Below are 23195 nucleotides of genomic sequence, written 5' to 3'. Positions count from 1 at the left end.
TCTTGCTGAATTAATCAAAGTGTAAGAAGCCTCTAGAATGTTGCTGAAGTCCAGCTTTTCGTAATTCGACGTGTATTTTCCAATATCTAAGCGAAGATCCAATATTTAACTGAAAACATTGTTCACTGAGTTGATATTCCACGTAGTAATACGTGCTACTCCGCTAGTGGCTGGGTGACTACTTCGGTGCTGCATGTTGTTGACATTCCAGCTGGCAACGCAATAACGACTTCAAATCTAGCTCAATGGAAGGAATACTAGATCAGGTAGTAGCGAAAATTCCAACGACTGCAGTTATAAGTTGGAGGCTTTGGGCACAGTATGTCTAAGAGACAGTACCCACACTAAATAGTCCGGACTTGCGACTGAATTGGCAAACCTTATCCGTGCACATCATACGGATATGCTAGTCCCATCCATTTAGAGTGGATACTACTTATTTTATGTACCGTTAGCTCTTTTCACTCCTTGGTGGAGTGTAGGGCATCCACACAGTCAGATTGTGCTATAGTTTCACTATCGTCACACTTAATGCTGTGATAAGCTCGCAGTAGCGAGACAAACACAGCCACCCAGCAATTTGGCGCGAAAGAGGCACGTTTGACCTACTATAATTTTGTTAATACTAGTCAGATTTCCATCAAACTTTCCAATATGATGCTATTAAAGTCTACTGTGGATTTAGGACGAACTTAAGGGGATTCGTAGTAAAGTTTCAAAATATAATAAGATACTATTATTACGGACCACTAAGTTTTTTCTTCAGATTTTTAAGTTGGGTGGTTTCAGAGGACGGGTTCGTACAATAATATACTTTTGCAACTAACAATTGAAAATTGAATTGTTATTCGATGATGTGCAACTAATTTTTTGATTTTCGTTCGTTATTCGGACAATTTCGATTGACTGATGGTTAGTTGCATGAAAATGAGTTAATTGAAAAGCCAGTTAACTAATGAATCATTCAGTGGTTGTAATTGATTATTAACAGTTGAATATGATTGGAAGGTAAACGCATTATGTACATTTGGAATTGATGGTTGATTTTCTTATAAGTGATTTTCTAATGAATTGTGTAACAATTAACATAAGTATTTTGGGGCTGGCAGGTGTTCTCAAAATTGAGTAACTTTTGCGCGGGGATTTTGGAACAGTGTTGCCGTCGTTGTTTCATAGGTATGTTGTGAACAGGGTTGCCGCGTTTGATCGTTTTGATATTTTTGATGCGAATCGTTTTCGATAGATAGAATTAGGAGGCAGTAAAATTGGTAAAAAAGGGTTGTTGTTTTAGGATTTCTGGCGGAGTACAATTTAGAAAAATAAAAAGTTATTTGGAGACTTTTTTACAGTTGCTTTTTAGCATGTTATTTGATCTGAAATAATAAAAACTTGTTGTTTCTTTTTCGTTGGTGTGGATATGGATATTTCGGGAACCACTTGTTCCCTTCATCAGTGCTAACAACTAACAACTTCGTTTCAGGTATAAAAGGTTTTGTGTTTCCCTATGTGAAGAATGATGAGTGTATGACAGTTCCACGTGTACATAGTTCAAAATTGAATTGCCCTCTTCTTTTTAAACCATTTACCCAAATAATTTGATCTGGAAAGCACTGTATTGATAGTAGTCAACCTCATACCAACCTCATGAAAAAAAAATTTACACCCCCCTTTTGCATGTATGGGGACGCCCCCTTAAATTCGTCGTAAGAGGATGTAACTCACTATATGCGTGAGCGTTCACAGTTCCCACCTTTCTACCAAATTTGGTGTCAATCGCTATAACCGTCTCCGAGAAAAATGCGTGTGACGGACAGATCGACAGACAGACAGACAGTAAACCGATTTTAATTTTTTAAATTTTAAGATTTTTAAAAAACAATACATGGGTGATACCGGGATCCAATCCAATTGTACTATATATAGACTAACCGCCCTAAGTTCGGCAACTATAGCAGTATGTGATGTAATGAGATTACGCATAATATACATAAATATAAATCATCATCAACGGCGCAACAACCCGTATCCGGTCTAGACCTGCCTTAATAAGGAACCCCAGATATCCCGGTTTTGCGCCGAAGTCCACCAATTCGATATCCCTAAAAGCTGTCTGGCGTCCTGGCCTACTCCATCGCTCCATCTCGGGCAGAGTCTGCCTCGTCTTCTTTTTCGACCATAGATATTGCCCTTATAGACTTTTCCTCATCCATACGGATTAAATGACCCACTAACGTAACCTATTGAGCCGGATTTTATCCACAACCTGACGGTCATAGTATCGCTCATAGATTCCTTCGTTGTGTAGGCTACGGAATCGTCCATCCTCATGTAGGGGGCCAAAAATTCTTCGAAGGATTCTTCTCTCGAACGCGGCCAAGAGTTCGCAATTTTTCTTGCTAATAACCCATATCTCCGAGGAATACATGAGGGCTGGCAAGATCATTATCTTGTACAGTAAGAGCTTTGGTAAGACATTTTGAGCGGAACAGTTTTTGTAAGTCGAAATAGGCCCTGTTGGCTGGTAAGAACCGTGCGCGGATTTCATCATCATAGCTGTTATCGGTTGTCATTTTCGACCCTAGATAGGAAAAATTATCAACGGTCTCAGAGTTGTAGTCTCCTATCTTTATTCTTCCCGTTTGAAAAGTGCGGTTTGATGTTGTTGGTTGATTAGTCTTCGTTGCTGACGTTGCCCCCATATACTTTGCCTTGCTTTCATTGATGTGCAGCCAAGATCTCGCGCCGCCTGCTCGTTGTTCCCATGATGTCGATATCGTCAGCATAGGCCACTAGTTGGGTGAACTTAAAGAGGATCGTACCTTAGCATCACGGATCACTTTCTCGAGGGCCAGGTTAAAGAGGAGGTATGATAGGGTATCCCCTTGCCGTAGACCGTTGTTGATGTCGAATGGTCTTGAGAGCGATCCTGCTGCTTTTATCTGGCACATTGGTCAGGGTCAGCCTAGTCAGTTTTATCAATTTCGCCGGGATACCGAATTCTCTCTGTGCAGTTAGGCCTTAAAGTCGGTGAAAAGATTGTGCAACTGATTTCCATATTCTGGCAATTTTTTCCTCGCTTGCCGCAGAGAGAAAATCCGATTTGTTGCTGATTTACCTGGAGTGAAGCCTCTTTTGTAAGGGCCAATGATGATCTGGGCGTATGGTGCCTAGCAAAATAGCGGAGAATATATTACAAATGGTACTCAGCGACGTGATACCTCTATAATTGCTGCACTGTGTGATATCTCCCTTTTTAAGTATGAGACAGATAATTCCTCTTTGCCAGTCGTCAGGGATTGATTCGTTGTCTCACACCTTGAGTAAAAGTTGACGCACCACTTGGTGTAATTGGTCGCCTCCATATTTAACCAATTCGGCTGTAATACCATCGGCTTCTGGCGACTTATGATTTTTAAGCCGATGAACTGCACGGACTGTTTCTTCTATTCTTGGTGGTGGCAGTATTTGTCCGTCGTCTTCAGTTGGCGGGACCTCCAACTCGCTGCTATTCTGGTTGTTCAGTAGTTCATCAAAGTACTCAACCCGTCGCTTCAATATTACGGTTTTGTCGGAAATCAGACTTCCCTCTTTATCTCAGCAGGATGAGCATCGACGTGTGCAGTTGCTCCCTATACTTTTCGACCGGTTGGTTCTCCCAGGCATCCTTTCTCCGTCTGTGAAGTCGCTTCTCGGCTCGACGGAGTTCGTGATAATGCAATATTACTGGGTATGCAGCATTCTTCCGTTCCATTGCTAGCTTACATTCATCGTCAAACCAGCCGTTCCGACTTTTCTTGCAGCTGGGGCCAAGTATCTTTGTGGCCGTATTAATGATAATGTTCTTCAGGTGATTCTGAAGGTCATTTGTTGATCCTTCATCTCCAGGCTCTCTTTTGACTGCGGTTATTGCGGCTCTTCTCCAGGAAAGCGGTCCCTGTCCAACGCATCTCTTGCAACGCTGTTGCATCAGCCTTATATTGGGAGAGGGTATCAGCTAGCTGCTCAGCAGCATTCGGTCTGTACAGGGAGCGCACGTTCCATGAGAAAATGCGCAAATCGTTAATCCGTTGTCGTTGGCGGGTTCGTCGTTGTAAAATCCATCCTGTCCGAGGCTCCTGTTGTGGCTTCGTAACATCGGTTTTCCGTGTAGGGTTGTCAGCCCCACCCAACCCTAGCCTGGAGGACCAGTTGGTACAATTTGTCTCGTTTTTAGTCATGGGGGATTCGTCTTCATCCTTTTCCGTCTGCAGCTTTTCATTAAGAAAGAGCTCACAGCGTTCACTAGGTGGAGGTGGAGAAAAAGTTTGGTAGAAGAGCTGTTGGTGTTGGTTCAGCAGACGTTTCCCAGGTTTTATGCTCCTTTCGTGGGTACCAATCCACGTTTCGCCCTGGGGGCTATACTAGTCTTTGACCACCACCAAAAATATAAATATTAGAGCAAAAATGCGTACGGTGAGGTGCACTTGGACCCCAAAACTCCAGTTGAGGGTTAAGATTCAACAACTGCGAACGCGCAAACACTATACATATTAGTTTTTAATTTCATTATAGATTTCATTTATATTCCCGCTTAAATAACTCTTTCTTTGGAATTCTCATTCGCAGCATTAACCTCACGAAGTTGGAAATGGCGTCAGAGATTTATGGCGATCTGGCTGGTATTCACGACGAAGATCTGCTGCGTCGTATGGTAAGTTAAAGAACGATATTAAAATTTTCAATATGTGTACATATGTACGTATGTTTGTATACACATTCATCCATTTATATATGTAGAGCATATTATAATACTCTTTATTGGCTTTTGGTGATTAAAAAATAGTTTTTAAAATTTTTCAGTTTCGGTTGATTTACGAAGTTATTGAAAAAATTTTCAAAAAAAGTTGTTGGGTTTAAATATGCCACAGTAATTTTAGAAATAAATCAGTGTTGGGCTCGCTATGTTGAACAAGAACGGTCCAAAGCAATTTTGCTCATATGCAGTTCCGAATATGGGTTGGAGATTAAAGTCGATGGAATGGCTCTGGTTCTATGACGTTGTGAGGGAAAGCCCTATTCATTAAGAGGATCATCTCGTGGGAAGACTATTTTTTCGCTTTTTTTCAGAAATCTTTTTTCGAAGAACTGATGCAAATTTTTCACCATATATTTATTAGTATCTTAAGCATGCGTAACAATTTTTTCAAACGGATATTATCGCTCATTATTGAAGTACGCTGCAACTTATCCACTCATCTTTAAAAAAAGTGTTTTCCGGGTGGTACGCTAGAGTGCACCTTGCTCATCTTAGAAAAAAAAATAATCGCATTTTAACGTGTAGAATATACAACGGGTCGCAAACTGGGATTATTGATACGTATTGAAGGTACATTTTTGGTTCCTTGGTAAATTTTTTTTTGTAAACTTTGGTGTTTTTTTCCGTCTTTTTTGATGTATAAACAAGTCGGGAAACCGGAAGCTCGACTCTTCAGGTATAAAAGGTTTTGTGTTTCCCTCTGTGATAATAACGCATAACGCAGTTCTCTATTGGCTGATAGCTTTGACCCGAGATATTTAAATCGTTCAGTTCTGGGCTGGTTACTGCCGTTGCCAGAACTGAGCGATTTAAATATCTCGAGTCAATGCTATCAGCGAGGCCGGCAGGTTACTGCCGTTGCCAGAACTGAGCGATTTAAATATCTCGAGTCAATGCTATCAGCCAATGGAGAACTGCGTAATGAAATTGCTTCAGGCATTAATGCAGCCTGGATGGTGGTGCTCTTTGTGATCGACGTATAAGCGTACGTCTCAAATCTAAAATTTACTGCAATGTCGTCCGTCTGCCGCTCTCTATAGTTCTGAGTGTTCATCATCATTAACGACGCAACAACCGGTATCCGATCTAGGCCCGCCTTAATAAGGAAGTCCAGACACCCCGGTTTTGCGCCGAGGTCCACAAATTCGATATCCTTAAAAACTGTCTGGCGTCCTGACCTACGCCATCGCTCCATCTCAAGCAGGGTCTGCTCGTCTTTTTTCCTACCATAGATGTTGCCCTTATAGACTTTCCGGGCCGGATCATCCTCATCCATACCGATTAAGTGACCCGCCCACCATAACATTCATTGTCATTGCCATTGTATCGATCATAGATTTCGTCGTTATATAGGCTACGGAATCGCCTATCCTCATGTAGGGGGCCAAAAATTCTTCAGAGGATTCTTCTCTCGAACGCGGTCAAGAGTTCGCAATTCTTCTTGCTAAGTCTCCGAGGAATACATGAGGACTGGCAAGATCATCCAGTAAGAGCTTTGTCCCTATGGTGAGACGTTTCGAGTGGAAAAGTTTTTGTAAGCTGAAATAGTCTCTGTTAGCTGACAACAACCGTGCGCGGATTTCATCGTCGTCTCTGCTATCGCTTGTGATTTTCGATCCTAGATAGGAGAAATTATCAACGGTCTCAAAGTTGTTGTCTTCTATCTTTATTCTTCCCGTTTGACCAGTGCGGTTTGATGTTGTTGGTTGATTGGTTTTTAGTGCTGACGTTGCCACCATATATTTTGTTCTGTGCTGTGTGTTGGTCGGCTATAAAAGACAATGAACAGCGTCTTGCGGTAATGGAGACGAAGATGTTGCATTGCACTGGTAGCGTAACACGTTTTGATCACGTCTGAAGTGAGAATATCCGCGATCAATATGGGTTTGCACTGATCGGAGAAAACTGCGAATGAGGCATTTGCGATGGTGTGCTCACGTAATTCACGCTTACGATAATTCACTTATCGATATTGGTCTGAATATCGAAGTCAATGGTAAGCAACCAAAAAGCCGGCCGAAACAATGGTGGCTTGACTCGCTGGATGGGGATTTAAAGGCCTGGCTATTACATCCTGATTACATCCCCGCTTGTGAACAGGACAAAGGCTGAAGAAAAAGAAAAAGACGTGAGGAGCGATGAGTGCACGGCAGCTCCTTGTCACATAGCTAAAAATTCCATAGCCCTCTTTTTTTGAAAGCGATTTAAATAAATCATTTGATGGAAAGCTCTGTATTGATAATAGTCAACCTCATACGCAATTTAATATTATTGGCAAATGACAAGAATTTAACCTACATCAGATATAAAAAAGAGCGGGGGAGAATTAGATTCTTCTTGAATGGAATTTTAATATTTCACTTGAATGTCAATTATTCTTGTTAATTATGACGTCAGCATCTTATTTGTATGGCTTAGGATGCTGTTAATTCGCACGAAATTGATAACTTTGAACTTCTATAACTTTACACTAATAGTTGCATTTTCATGAAACTTGGCATGTATGCACGAGGCTATCCTCTATGTCGGTGCAAAATACTACTTAGGATGAACTTAAAGGGAGTTTTTTAGTCAATTTCTGAAAGTTTTTTCTGTGTTGCTATATGGAAGTAGCACATGGTGAGTGAACTCCATTGTTACCTAAAGACTTCAAGTTTTCGTCAATACCTGCCTGCGCCGTGTCATCGAAGAACTTGGTCGCCGCATAGGCCTGCCAGTCGTACGCAATGTGATCGGACAACGGAAGTGGCAGTGGGTAGGCTACACTTTAAGGAATGGTGACAATTGCATTGCGGGCTACGCCATGCAGTGGAATCCACTCTTCCAAGATTGCCGACAAGTGGGTTGCCCCAAGAGCACTTGGCGCAGAATAGTAGAGGGCGAATGCATCCCGGGAAGTGATGGGGTATAGCTGAGGCGTATTTCAGGTAATCACGAGTGTTGGCTCGCTGGTGTGGTTGGCGCATTATACCCCACCAAGGAGTGAATGGCAACAATATTATTATTTTTATTATTATACAGCTTCCAACGGTTCCTTCTGCGAATCCTTGTTATTGGCGAAGGCTCAGTTGAGACGGACTCCTGACTAGCACCTGATCCCAGCTTTGAATATAAACTTCAATGAAGATTTGCATTTACCCCCGCATGACCTCTCTGTCTGCATAGACAAATACGGGAATCATTTAAGATGACGGCACCTTCTAGCGGAGATAATGGCTTGTAGCTTGGACCCATAGAACAATATCAACAGCAACAGTTATGACAGCACAATTAAGAATAGCCGAAATTTTTAGAAGGGGCGAAAATACACCACGTTTACTGCTTCTTAAAAATAAACCAGGAGATTTGACTATAAAACCTTTTGCAAGAATCGTAAAGCTACGAGGGTCACCTATTGAACAAGTAGAAAAGCCTCATTATTAGTGAGAGATAAAGTAGCACCGCAGAAGAATTATCTCTGGCTGCCAAAAAGGACAGATGCCAATGAGCTGAGGGCGTAAAAAGGGTCATGAAAAAGATCGAAAGTTGCGTGATACTCCCTTGTCAGAAAAAAGATTGACGAATGTGCCAATCAAGTGGAAACCCAAGTTAAACGAACTGGAGAGGATGGAGCTTATCCGAAAAGCCATGATAGAGGGAGAAGGTCTACTTAAAAAGTGCGGGCGATATTACAGAAAATGAAAGCTGCTACCATCATCAAAATGATGTCAAAAGTGGCATAATAGAGAGGCATGACCTGATCCTTATCACACACAAGCCAAGTGTCTGGTAGACAGCCGAAGTGTTGGTGAGATAAAAGCAAATCGGCGCGGCAGAGGGGGAATAAGCAACCGATGAAAGGAGACGAGAGAAAACATCGTAGATATGTCGCCAGAGGCGCAGCAAGAAGGATCCCACTGTGTTGTAATCAAACGGACCAGGCAGCGTTGCGCCCAGAAGAAAACTCCATCACACGTTCTTTATGATTCTGCAGTTTGTAAGTAAGAATATGTACCCAAGCACCTAGCACAAGGACAACGTCCGCCTATTTTACCGTCTCAGAGCCGGCTGCATTGTTGATAGCAGGAGCTATTCCAATCGCTTTCTAGGATCAAATTTACCCGATATGCCTCATAATTGAGGCCATGGTGGGTGACGTGTTCGACTCAAGGCATTCTTAAGGCGAAAAAGAAGGAGATGGGTAGGAAAGATGGCGAGGTAGCTGATGCTTCCTAAATCAGGAGATGTGGGCTTCTACACTAAATAGGCCTGGACTGAGGTAATGCGGCAAATAGTGTCCTAGATGCAACAAGGATAGGTAATGCGGCAAATAGTGTCCTAGATGCAACAAGGGAGTGTTTTAGCCAGTGGTCTGCCTAAGACAGGAGTCTGCCACTTTATGCGTTAATGCTGTCTACTCAAAAAGAAAAATAACCTTAACACAAAAAGGACCATCTATCGAAAGGGTGTGAGGAAAATTGTGGATGGAAGGATTAGATGAACAGAGTCGATTTATTTTTTTATGCTTTTTCAAAATTTTGACGGAGTTGGTTACGCTGTTCTTCATTTGTCCATAAAAATATTATTTTGGATACGAAATAATATTTATTAGCGAGTTTTTAATTAGGTTAGAAAATATACTTATTGATAAAAACGAGTCGCTGTAGTTCTGAAAAGGAGGGGAAATCGTTAATTGCCTAGCATGAGCAATACGTATGACATACAGTAGGTTTTGCGGTCATTAATTTAGTTTGAATAAAACACACCTTAAAATGGGAGCCAATTGAATTCAAAATCATCGCACAATAATTACTGGAATGATGCAGCTTTGCGCTGTTTTGGATTTTATGGGTATCTGTGGAGAACTACCCTTGATTTTCCGTTGCAAACCATTCAGATCGCTTTTCACACATAGAAACCTCGGATCCCACCTGACTTTCAATAAACTCAGAAACGAATGTGATATATGTACATCCATATGTACACTGTATCATGTCATTCACACTACATCCACCTACGTCTACCGCCATTTTGCCTAGAACATGTACCTTGTTTGGCATTTAATATGCACAAATTAATAACATTTGGCGGCCTACCCGATTATCGATGACATCGAAAAAATATTTTCTATTGCGTGGGTCAAGTATAGTGCACGTCCGTATATTGTGGATCGCTCGAAACAGTGGTGATCGGTTAACACTTGTATGGCGTAGCGCGAATATTCAGATCATTGATATAGCTTACTGAATAATATACATAGAAACAGTAACGTCTGGCGCCATTGGGACAACAGTGAAAGGTTTTATTGAAATCTGTTTGGGTTGTTTCCTAACAACAAAAAGGGAGAAATTTCCTGGGTAAGCTCGGAAAGAAATTCTCTGATGGTTGCCGTTAATGAGGCTTAAGCGGATTTTAACCATTAAGTGGCGGTTTTCTAGACAAGATTACGCTTAACGGTCTTGGTCGAGTTCCATATATCCTACGCGCAGTTTTACATGCGAAAGATGTCATCAACTGCATTTACCTTGGGACCTGCCTTGGACTCTCGACACGGTGCTGATGGAGTTGACATGAGTCACGTTTAGTCTGGGTTATAATTTCTTGGTCAGGGTTATCTGGGTGATCGTCTTTCTGTTTTCTCCTCGGGGCTTAGACTGGTGCCAGTCTAAATGCTTTATAATTGTTTTATCTAAATTCTTGCATTGAGTTGAAAGACAGGCGCTTCACATGTACACAATGTTGCATTCCAGCCACGAACCAGGTATTCCAGAATGGATCTCTCTAGACCCTACGAGCAATGAGTCATGTTTATATACATATATATGCATGCATGCATTAAGTTAGAAAACAACTCCTCTTCGTCAAATGTTTCAGATTGATAAACATGCAAACGGGTAGGGTATGGATCAAAACGTTCGGGTTGATGAATGGAGCAGCAATAGCGTTGCATTTTAGGAATTAGCTGGCCAGGAATGCATCAATTGATAAAGATAAGAAACGACACACAAGGTACATTCGCTAGTAATATTCATAGTTTGGGGAGAGTTTGTTAAGGAGATGAAAAAAAAATATTTACACATGCTGGAGAGATTAACATATTACAAGTCTTGAAAATCAATGTGCAAAACATATTGCATTGAGAACAATGAGTTGTTTGGTAGTTTCTACAGTTATTATGGATGAAGATCTAATAAACTGCAAAAATTTTTGTTTAAATCGGTTAAATAACGTTTAATTAGATTCCATGGCAGTGGAGAACCCTACTAGACACCTGCGAATGCTGCAGGTAAACTATTTCGAAATCTATGTAAAGTTCTGGTATTCGGTGATAATACAGGGTGCGGCAGCATAACTTCCTATTTTCAAAACTTAATAAAAACTATTGTATGCATCGGAAAATATTTATTTATTTTTTATAATGTAGGTACATGTCTAAAGTTTTTATTTGCATTGTTTTGAAGATCAAATCTGTTAGGTGACGTCCCCCATTCTCCACACATTGCGTAAACCGATTTCTGGCGTTTGTCATGACTCTTGTTAGCATAGCAGTTGTTATGTTGGCAATTTCTTCTTGGATGTTGGTCTTCAAATCTTGTAGGGTTCTTGGACGGTTCACATAAACATGGGATTTCAAAAAACCCCATAGAAAAAAATCACAAGGGGACAGATCGGGAGAGCGTGCCGGCCATTCCAAATCGCCTCTAATTGAGATAAGGCGCTCTGGAAAGTGTTCCCTCAAAACAGCCATCGATGCTCTTGAAGTGTGTGCTGTTGCACCGTCTTGTTGGAACCAAGTGTCCCCCAAATCCAAATTTTCTAGCCGTGAGAAAAAAAATTCTGTAGCATGTTTACATACCGGTCCGAATTCATTGTCACTGTAACCTCATTTTCCTCAAAAAACCAGAGACCAATAATTCCAGCTGAGGAAATTGCACACCACACTGTGACTTTGGGTGAATGCAAAGGCTTTTGATGCAATTCTCGAGGGTTGGTGTCAGCCCAGTAGCGCATGTTTTGTTTGTTAATCGACCCACAAAAAATAAAAATCGGCTTCATCGCTAAAAAAACAATAGCACCCTCGGGAACGACATCAAGAAGAAGCTCACACGCGTTCATCCGAGAATTGAAGTCACGTTCTGAAAGTTTCTGCACTATCGCCATCTTATAGGGATGAAAATGAAGATCATCACGAAGAATTCTTCTCACAGAACGATCGGACAGTCCAAGGGCAGATGCGTGTTTGCGCGCAGAACGCCGTGGCGATCGCAACATTGATGCTCTCCCTGCTTCAATGTTCTCAGGTGATCTAACGGACCGAGGGACTCCAGTTCTTCCTTTTGTCGCACTTGCAGTTTGTCTGAATGTAGTGACCCATGTAACAATTGATTTGCGGTCTGGGGCGGGAGCCAACGGGGCTAAATTAAAGCGATTCCGAAATGCACGCTGTGTTGCAATAACCGAACATCCGCTTGAAAAGTAAACCTCAACGGCAAAGGAAAGACAAAAAAGGAAGTTATGCTGCCGCACCCTGTATTATACATTAGTGATAATACATACCTTTGCTTACTCTGATTCCTACTTTGAAATAACTACAATCCCGAAAAATAAGGAATTCGACCAATACATATATATAGTTGCCCTTTAGCTCTTAGCGGGGTGAACAAAATTCATTACATTGAAAAGTAATATGTAAGTTATCGGGAAATGGTCAAAAACCCGACCAGGTTAGCTTTGTCTTATTGACGAACACGAAAATTAAAAGAAATTCCCTAATCTAATTCTGCACTTTACATCTTAAAAAACTACTTCTGAAATTTAAATTTATTCTTAAGGCTAGTACAAAAATATATACAATTTATTTATCTTAAAGCTAATAAAATGAATGATATATAGGTACTAAAAATATTTTTATATTTCACAATTTTTTTTTTCCGTTTTTGATGAGCGAAGTGAATACAATACAATATAATAAAATATATAATTCATAACGACTGCAGGTGAAAGTAACACCCGCGTAATATTTATATTATTTACATAGTCCCACCAAGAAACAAATGGCAGAACTGAGCAGGGCCACCGCTAACCGGAATTCCGCAGCCACTAGTACCAGGATTTCTCTTTTTCATCCTGCTTAATATCAATTCCTCTCGTTCTGGAGTAGCTCCTGTCTAATCCCGGAGCCCCCACTGTCAAGTTCGAGGGGTATTCTATCCTTTTGTCCGTGGCACGCCTATGTATATGATATATAACCGGATCACCGGCAGAATCAAGAATTAGACCATTCCAGTCAAAATACACGAACGATTTGGGAGGAATGAAGCCTGTCGTGAGAGTTTTTTTCAAAATACCCATCATTTGGGTAGAACGGCTGCGAAACCCAAGGGTTCTCCCCATGCAAAGCAGGTCGCACTATATGATTCCGAATCAATTTGACGATAACTCTGTCGATTCTTGGCACAGCAGCACGTGCATATATCACTTAATTAGTTACGTAGTGCTCATAATTTGACGAAGCAGTACTATTAAGCCCCGTGCTAGCACGCAGACATTTCCTTTCAAAGATCCTTATTTTCCCCATTTGGCTAGCACTCAAATTAAACCAGATAGCAAATTAAACCGTAGATGAGCACCAAAGTAAGATAGCAAATAATCTTAACCTTTCGGCTAAGATGTGGAGCATAAAAGAGTCTTCGCACACCCAGGTATCTAACGAACTTCTTATGAGAAATGCGCTCAGAACTATCCTCGTTCGCGACAATGTAGAAATCTCTCCAATTCCTTTTCAAGTTCCTACTGGCATACGCCAAGGAATTTCGAAACAGAATCGTTTCACCCTTTTGCGCATCGATTTTCATCCGCCAACTGTTCGTGAAGAGCTTAATATCATTGAACATCTTCTGAAGTTCAACTTGCACCTCAGTTACCTTCTTGTGTGCCGTGTAGGCTATCAGATCGTTAGCAAAAGCAACCAACGACCTTTTAGGAGATTTATTAAAATCGAAAGAGTTGAGTAATTCGCCGGCAAATAGCGCAAAAAGTGTAGGCGCAGTCACTGTCCCTTGCTGCAATCCATTCAGAACATGAAATTCTCTGCTAGCAGTGAGATTTCCGTCCGTAATGACAAAGCACTTGCCATACAGCATACTATACATCATCGCTACGAGGTGGCTCGGAAACTCATTCTTCAGGGGCCTGATCAGTCCATTCAACCAGACAGTATTAAAGGTTTTCTCCAGCAAATATCAGACGTTACCTTCGTTATTGCATGTATTGTCGAATGTCCAGATCGAAATCCGAATTGCGCGTTCGGCAATAATTCCTTCTTCTTGATATGCGCATTCAAGGCTTTCAATACCAAAACCTCAAACACCTTGCTGATGTTAGGCAGCACACTGATTGGGCGGTAGCTTTTAGAGCTGGATGAATCCTCCCCTCTCTTTAAAATCGGGAATACTCGGGCTTTCTTCCATTGTCCTGGAAAGAAGGAATTGTTCAATAAATTATTGAACAAAATACAATAATTATGAATGGCAATGTGTGGGAAATGCCTGAGGACCACGTTGGGAATGCCATCCATACCGGATGATGTCTTATTGTTTACCCTTCTAAATATGGAAGTTAACTCTACACATGAGACAAAGTAATCAAGGAGATTATCACTCGGTATGAGACCAGCCTGCAACGCTGAGCTAAATTGGAGAACTGTGGTGCCGTTAAGGCTATATTTGAAATTGTGGACATCTCGTTCTTCAATTTCCGAAAGTCGCGTTGGCTCTAAATCCGTTCTGGGCCGATGCACCGATTCAAAGTGCTCCCCTATAAGTTCGAGTTTCAGAGCATCATCCATCCCGATGCCGATTGCCTTGCGCATCAGCAGTTACACTATTGGTGTCTATACCTGAGTCAATAAAGTGTTGTATCTCGCTGCCACCGACTTTAATTCTCGGCACAGTTACTCGTGACCGGAATAACGTATTGATTTTAGTAAACATGGAATCTGAATCGCTTGGTAAAATACCCTTTAACTTCTCCCGCCATTGGGAGTTCACTTCATTTACGTAATGTTGATGGATAAGATCCCGCACGATCTTTAGAAATGATTTGAACTCAACCAATATGGGATGATGATAGTCCCCATATTTCCGATAGATTTTGTTGACGCGAGTGAGCAGAAGGCTTTTCACTTTTTTCAACCGTGGCTGCAGTTTCATATCCTTCCATATTATTGCGAGGTTTAATCTTAGGGACGACTTGTTCAATTGTTTCCAGCGTCAAATTCTCCAGCTTGAGAAGATACTGAAGTATTTCCTCGTTGCTCAAGTTCCTGTCACCTGGTGCAATTGTACTATCGTTTTCCCCATCAAGAGGTGGGAATTCCTCTCGATATCCCCGAATAAACCTCTCTTAAAATTTCTTCCAATCTGTTTGTTTAAAGTTCAGCCTGTGGACGCCACTGTCCATCGGCAGAAGGCGAACTCTTCGTCCATCAAACAGAACTTCAATAAGAATAGCGTTATGGTCGCTATCGTAAGGAGGAGTCTGTAGTTTCCGTTGAGGATTCCTAAAATTAAAGTTCAAGCGCGCGTCAGCAATGCACAAATCCAGATAGGAATTTGCCCTGGGCCAGGTTGGACTCTCTGACCCATATAGTTCGCATTTATACTCAATCTGGTATTGTTCTATCCAAGATTTGAGGAATACCCCTCTGGGATTGTTTGTGGCGTTTAGCCACGAGGTATGCTTAGCATTCAAGTCGCCAGCTATAATATAATAATTATACAGCCTGTTCAGTTCGAGTATCGTAAACAGAGAATGGAATTCCTCCTTGAACTTGGCTCGATTGTTTCCCACTGCATAGACTGACAGAATGTATAAATTCCCTCCTCTAGGCAGTGAAAACAGAATACAAGAGACTTCTATACACTCAAAGGTTTCAAATTCAGGCCTATTAATATGCCTGAAACGATAATGGCGACCCACAAGTATTCCGGTACCACCTCCGCCATCACAATTTCGTCTATCGGTCCTCACGAATTCAAAATCCTTGAATGTTATCGAATGCCTCGGATTGAGGGGGATTTCTGAAATCAAGATTATGTCAGGCTTTTGCCTGGCAGCGAAATCAAGGAGCTCCGCTCTTCGATGAATTCCTACGATGGAATTCACATTAATCGCGATGATCCGGAGACCATCCAGTGGTACCGCTGTGACTACAGACCTAGGGCATGCTGTTTTTGTAAATATTCTGTTAAACTGTTTATTTTTGTATTATGTACGTGTAGCGTATGCTGCATGTTTTCACACATGGTTAGTATTCTATTGAGGATGGTGTTCATCCCGCGACTTGCATCTTGTTGGGACTTCTTAGTTCCTCCTTGTCGAACTACTTCTGCAAATGGGATCCTCGAGATGATTGGTGCCGAAAGGACGGTACCGTTCAACGCCGCTGACACCTTCGTCCTTTGAGCCGACCTTGACCCCTGCTGCCTTGTGACCTTAACATTGCGGTATGCCTGGTAGGAGGATCCCGAGCGGAAATCATCCCGCATTCTGCCAATTAATCTTTCGAGATGTTCTTTGATGCGTTCCAGAATTATTTTAGTTGTTACATTTGTAACGACACGGTGAAAGCAGAAACCCCTCCAATGTTACACTCAAATCGGCTTTCCTTCTTTGGGATCTTGACGATCATCCCCTTCTTCCACTCTCTCGGAAAGATATCGGATTTCCAAGATTTCTGTACGAGTGGAAGCAACAGATCTACAGTAACTGAAGGTGCAGCGGTAAATAATTTTGCGGGGAGATTGTAAAGCCCAGCGGTTTCACTTCGTTTGAGTGCATTGATGAGGGCCCTGTGAGTTGGGCCTTAAGAATACACTCAAAGTATTCCTTGCTTATCGTAAGAGACAACTAAAAGGGATAGATATTTGTTGGCTAGCAACCTACAAATTTTGAAATTTTTCTGCTACGTCAACAATGCCTCGGATGGGGACTGACCTCACGGCAACAACTTTTGGCTATCTAAAACAGGCTATGATTGATTTCTGGATTGTGTGCACGTTCCCCGAGAAAGATGCAAAGTTCCTCATAATGCTCGCTTTTTCTAATTCAGTGGGTATTCCAGCGATATAAACTAGACAATTTGGGCCTAAGCGAAGTAGGATGGTGCGATTTTGGAGAGTACTCCTCTTTCTCTTGCGGCAATGTGAATTTATACTCTAGAAAGCCGAGTGGTAGCAGACGCGAAACCGGTGCGGAGTTGCCTCTGACGGCTACCATAAGGCGCTCACTGTTGACCTGGAAGCCGTTTTCTGACAGACTTCTAACTACAAGATTCTGGTCCATGTTAAGGAGAATCACAATCGAACAATGCTGCGCACCAACGGAGACCTCCGATATAGTGGGGAAGGATGCTTTCTACGAGCAATTATACGCAGTTCCTGGGAGGTTTTCTAAAAGTGATATTATGATCGTGATGAGTGATCTGAAAGCGAAGGTGGGATTTGACAACATCTTGCCCGGACATGTGATGGAGAAACACGGTCTTGGCGACCGCAACCGTAATAGCGGGCGGTTCGTGGATTTTCGCAACTTCCACTGCCTTAAATTGGTGGCACATTGTTCGAGCACAGAGCCTGCCATACGCCATATGACCAATCAGATTGACCACTTCGTGATCAGCAGTAGATCTAGGAGTTGTCTCCTGAATGTGCGTAATAAGAAAGGTACTGACATCGGCCACGAAAGGAACAACCATCTGATGGGATCTTGCAAGTTGCGTCCTTTACTTCTCGTAGGGTTGGGGAGCTGCGATTTTCTAAGTTCAACATCGACCGCTTGTATGATCCATGCGCATACTGTCGACAGTGGGCGAGCTATCTTGCTGATCGAACGGCAAATATACTGAGTAAACCGCCTGAGAATATTGATGTGCACTGGGTTGCCATGAAAAATGCTCTTTTCTAGGGTGCTACACAGGTTATCTGCCACGTTTCGAAGGGGCGTTATAAGATCTGGTTGACTGCAGAATCATGGAAACGGATCCATGAACGGAAGAGGCTGAAGGCTGTACTGACCGATACGAGTAATGGCGGGCGTAACGCGTCCGAACTCCGGTACTAAGCGAAATCCCGAGAAGTTCAGCGTAGTGTATTTCGTAACAAGACAGGATTTGCTATTGTCATGGTCAGGGAAGCGGAAAATGCCGCAGATCGCAAAATTTTTAGGAATGTATTTCGCATCACGAAAGAACTTGCTTGTGGTCGCAAATCTTTCGATATTCCTGTGAAGGACGTCAACTGTCGACTTTTCACCCACGATGAAGAACAACCGAAGAGGTGCAAAGAACACTTCATTACGGTTCATAACTGTATCATATCCGGTGAAGTCCCAATTTTGTACCAATCGGTTCAGCCGTTTCCGAATAAATCAAGTGTGACAGACAGACAGAGGAACAGATAGACATCGAATCTATTCTAATAAAGTTTTGGAGAAGTAGATTCTTCATGAATGGAATTTTAATATTTCACTCGAATGTTAATCATTCTCGTTAATTATGACGGTAGCACGAAATTAAAAGGTAACGAACGATAAAGATGATGAAAGATAACTTTGACAATAATAGCCAGATCCATGAAACTTGGCAGTATGTGCAATGATGCACTAGGATGCCTAGGATGAGCTTAAGGGGGGTTTTCCCGTCAATTTCTAAAAGCTGGTAATATAACATTAGAAAGTATATTTGAGTAGATATCGGAATAGGACATATTTTGGAGCCTAGATTTCAATTTTTTTCAGCTTTTCGGGTTGGGTAGCTTCCGAAAATGAGTCCTATCCCACTTTTCGGGTTGGGTAGCTTCCGAAAATGAGTCCTATCCCACTTTAAGGGTGCATATTGTGACATTTTGACGGTGGCAGCTTCTCAAAAATTTCGTAAATATGGTTACCATTCACCCTTTGGTGGGGTATAATGCGTCAACCACATCTACGTACCATTGCACACACAGTACCTGATATGCCCTTCACCAGCCCTCATGACTTCCTAAGACAATTCTCCCCTACTGTTCTCCGCCAAGTGCCCTTGGGGCGAGCCACTTGTCGGCCATCTTGGGGGAGTGGATTCCACTACACGGCGCAATACAAATGTCGCCCCCTCCTTTATGTGAAATCAATCCACTGCCACTTCCATCTTCCGACCACAGTGCGTCCGAGTGGCAGGCCTGTGCGCCGATCAAGTTCTTCGTTGAGATAATTGGACTATTGTTATGTGAGATCTTTCTTAAACGGAAATAAGGAAACAATAATAAATGGCGTGTTAATTTTACCGCAAATATAAGGAAATAGTTCGAGGTCATCTAAGGGTTTCTCCTCTCGATTTTGATGCTGATGTACACAAGCCAGCCTTGTCTTGACATGGAACTCACGAAATTACCAAATTATTCAAATCATTTGTCATTATTTGTCTCTTATTTTTCACCGGAAATAATTTCGGAAATGTTTCCACGCTTTCTTTTTCTTTTTTTTCTTTCTTTTTAAGGTTTTGTGTGAAACAAAACATTATTAGAATCGAGACGGTGTCTGTCTGTCCGTCTGTCTGTCTGTCTGTCCGTCTGTCTGTCTGTCACATCCGATTTATTCGGAAACGGCTGGACCGATTGACACGAAAATTAGTGAGAGTATGTAATCTGGTGTTCCCTTTACATGCAGTAATTGGCGCCATCTTGTGTTAAGTTTAAGGGGGGGCTCCCCATACATGTGAATGGAGGGTACAAATTTTTTTATCACAGAATGTAGCCGTGTAGGGTATCAAATGAAAATCCAACTATTAGTAACAAAGTTATAGGGGGTGAAACTTTACTAGTTTTTGTGAATTTCGTGCACTCTACAACCTGCATGACGTCATCATCACATATCAATTCGTCAATACCACAACGAAATGAGTTCTTATGAATTGGGTCGCAGAGAATTATTTAGTTTTAGTTTTTTAGTTATTTGTCAACCAGACATGTGTGTGTGTAGGTATATAATATATGGGTGCTAATGAACTTTGCGGGTAGTGCCTAATTCAAATAGATATAAGAAGTAAATCGGGAATATGGGTACGATCAATTTATATACGTGCATATATGTGTAGAGTATTCGGAAATAGACAGTTTGTTTGTTTAGGGTGAGCACCCATAGATATTAGGCTGTAATATGTACGTATGTCTCGTAGTTTGGAAAAATTTGAAGGATTATGTTAGATATACGGATAGAAACATGTGCGTTGAAATTTCTTACATAAGATGAACACAAAACCTTTATACCTGAAGCGCGAGCTTCCGGTATTCCGACTTGTTTCTTTGGTGTTTCCGGAATCGCTCTCTATTCTTGCGTCCTGTTCAAAGTAGCTTCCGAAGTGGCATGAAAATCTTTTGCATATTTTGCGTAAACTTTCACACTTTAGTCTCTCTTCATTCTTCTTCATTATTAAAGCCAACATATATGCATATATATGAAAAATGTACAGGCGAATAAATGGATATATGCATATGTGTAGTATTTACATGTTTATGTACATGCATTGCAAAACTCATTACTATACTTTGATTCCATTTTTCGCTTTTAAAGATAGTTTAACACTCATGCGCTTACAATATGCGATAACGACCCACGGATTCTCCCAAAAGAAATGTAAATGTACACGGACTGGAAGTTCTAGATTTCATATTTTCATACTTGTAGAATATAGAATGAAAAGGTATGAGGCATGTGTTTCCCACGAAAACGATATTTTACTCCCACTCAAATTTACTAGCTTAGTTTACTTTGGGATGAAAGTTACACGACCCAAGTCACAGTCTTGCTTTTACAATACTCTCATAGTAGTATTTGGATATCCAAAGAACACCAAATTAGAGTTTCTTAATATTAGATCTTACTAAGGACTACAGTGGCAAAACAAAGTATCCACGGAAAGATTTAAAATAGAATGAAATGAAAATCAGCCTTCGACGTGCAAGATATGATTGCATTTTATGCAAAATCAGTTTACTGTCTGTCTGTCTGCCGCACGCATTTTTCTTGGAAATGGCTGTAGCGATTGACGCCAAATCTGGTGAACAGGTGGGAACTGTGAATGCTCACGCATACAGTGAGTTACGTCATCCTAAGCCGAATTTAAGGGAGAGGAGGGGGGTCCCCATACATGCAAAACGGGGGTGTACATTTTTTTTGCCAAACATAGTCATATCAAATGATCGGTTAGTACTTTCTGAAGCCGGTCTTAGTTTTGACATTTGTTGGAAAGGTGGGGAGCGCGGGGAGTTCGAAAGTGATATGCATATATTACGTGCAAACGTGCAGTGGGATTTGTATTGTGATTTGACGTCGGGTTTGTATCGTGAGCCGACTCAGCTGTGAATGAGTATCTAAGTCAAATCAGGGTAATAATCTCGGGCGAGCGCAATGCTGACCATATTGCCTCCTATAGGGTAATACAATCCTGTAGTGTGCGGTTACGGTCTTAAATGAAGTGCTCTAACATTCAAGGCCCTGATCCAATTGGATTGTTGCGCCAACGATTATTATTATTATTACGTGCTACACTACATACTAATGGGGCACATGCACACTCAAATGTCTTTATAAAAGAAATACACAAAACCTTTCATACCTGAAGCTTCCGGTTTCCCGACTGGTTTGATATTTTATCTGAGACAAAACCTTACTAAAATTGATCTAAGATCTTTAAATCTTTAAAATCATTTTTTAACGACGAAAATCGGTTACAAAGTGCGTAAATTGAATTTTTCTAAAACGGTCCGGAAAGAGTTGAGTTCGTTGGAAATTATATAAAAGTGCAATTTACCCCAATTTTTTTTTATTTTTCCAAAAAAAATATTTTTTTAAAAAATATCTCAAAAAATAGAGATGGTGGTGAAAAACTGCTGACTTAGTAGTTTAGCGAGAAAAAGGCCACATTTTTGCATTTTTTCATTATATTTTTATTTTTTGAGATTTAAAAAAAATGATTTTTTCGTTTAAAAATAACAATCATTTTTTTTTGGGTAAATGTGTAACTGGATTCTTTATATACACTAAAATCTCAAAATTTATTGCGAGGGGTTAAATGCTGTAGATTCTTAAAGGATTCAACTTACTTTCAATTTATATGAGAAAACCACGTTTTGTTTTATTGATTTTTTATGGAAAATTCAGGTAATTGCATTATTTTGATTATAGCTCCGTTATTATTTATCCCACTAACTGCTATCATCCCTCATTTGAAAGGTCTTCTTGAGCACTTCAAAAGAGCTTTAGATTAATTTCCACTAAATGTTACTGGTTTTGTGTTATTTGGCCTTGAATGTATTAATGTTTTTTAGACATTACGAATTTAGGTTTGGCGAGCTATATCTCAGTCCATGTTGCACTTATAAAAAAATAAAAAAATTATTCTTTTTAATCAATGCGTGCTTGCGATATTTCTATCAAAAAATTTTAAGAAATGAAAGAACCCCAAATTTCATGTCAATCGGTCTTGACTAGAAGAGTTCCGAGGTTGAAAGCTTTAATGACTGGTAAGGTTTCGTGACCGAAGTCATTTCAGATGAGTTCCCGTGCAGACTCGGGTCTGATGGCCCTAATTAAGCTTTGGTGCGTACGCATCACTGCCACCAAGCCCAAGTGAATACAGGTTTTCCCAGTACCACCACATGGAAGTTCTCCTTCAACACTTGGTTTAAGTTTTGCCGACAGGGTTGCTGCTCCGTCTCACTCGCCACCATCTCAGAGTGCCAATGACACTCCAAATTTCGGTAGTGCCTGTTGAAGTTAAAGGTGAATACATTCTTCCGTTGAAATTTGCTCGAAATATGTAATATAGGAAAATACCGTTCTTATCATTAACACAAGTCGTTGGTGTCGGCTTTTAATAAGCCAATTTAGAACGCTCTCGTCCTCTCGAGTGTCTAGTTTATCGTAAAGAGCTTTGTAACGGACCGCTCGGGTAACGGCAATCGTTTTTTGCTTTCGGGTTGGCATATGGTGGAGGCGTTTCCTCCCACGGACCTTCTTTGTGACATCGTCATTCCAAAGCCATATATCTCAATTAATGAATCGTTTATCAGGCTTGGTGACTCCGATGGTAGCAAAGGCTGCTGTTGACGATATCGACATCATGTGAAGAACAACCCGAGGTGTATAATCTACTTTCATCCAAATCGACCAGGTAGTACGGGATATTGGGCTGCACATTAATGAAGGCAACACGAAATATATAGTGACAATGTTAGCATGAAAAATGAAAGATACAACATCAAATAAGACTGGTCAACTGAGGACGATAAAATAGGATAAAAAACTTTGAAACCGATGATAATTTCTCCTATATTAGGTCGAAAATTATAACGGATAACAACCATGACGACGAAATCCGCGC

The 23195-nt window shown here is 41.1% G+C and overlaps 1 protein-coding gene across 6 annotated transcripts in view; it reads left to right on the top strand.

The window, feature by feature from the left end:
* Window positions 1–4610: 4610 nt before the first annotated feature.
* LOC119656541 (serine/arginine repetitive matrix protein 2) overlaps window positions 4611–23195 on the top strand; it is a 134501-nt gene continuing 115916 nt past the window's right edge. For all 6 annotated transcript variants that reach the window (XM_038062890.1, XM_038062892.1, XM_038062887.1 and 3 more), the window contains exon 1: window positions 4611–4690. In XM_038062890.1, coding sequence (XP_037918818.1) covers window positions 4628–4690 — 63 coding nt within the window. In that variant the 5' untranslated portion in view covers window positions 4611–4627. The remainder of the gene's footprint in view (window positions 4691–23195) is intronic.

Source organism: Hermetia illucens, chromosome 5, assembly GCF_905115235.1.
Source record: "Hermetia illucens chromosome 5, iHerIll2.2.curated.20191125, whole genome shotgun sequence".
In the NCBI taxonomy this organism is placed as follows: domain Eukaryota; kingdom Metazoa; phylum Arthropoda; class Insecta; order Diptera; family Stratiomyidae; genus Hermetia; species Hermetia illucens.
This window is presented reverse-complemented; position numbering and strand designations above follow the sequence as displayed.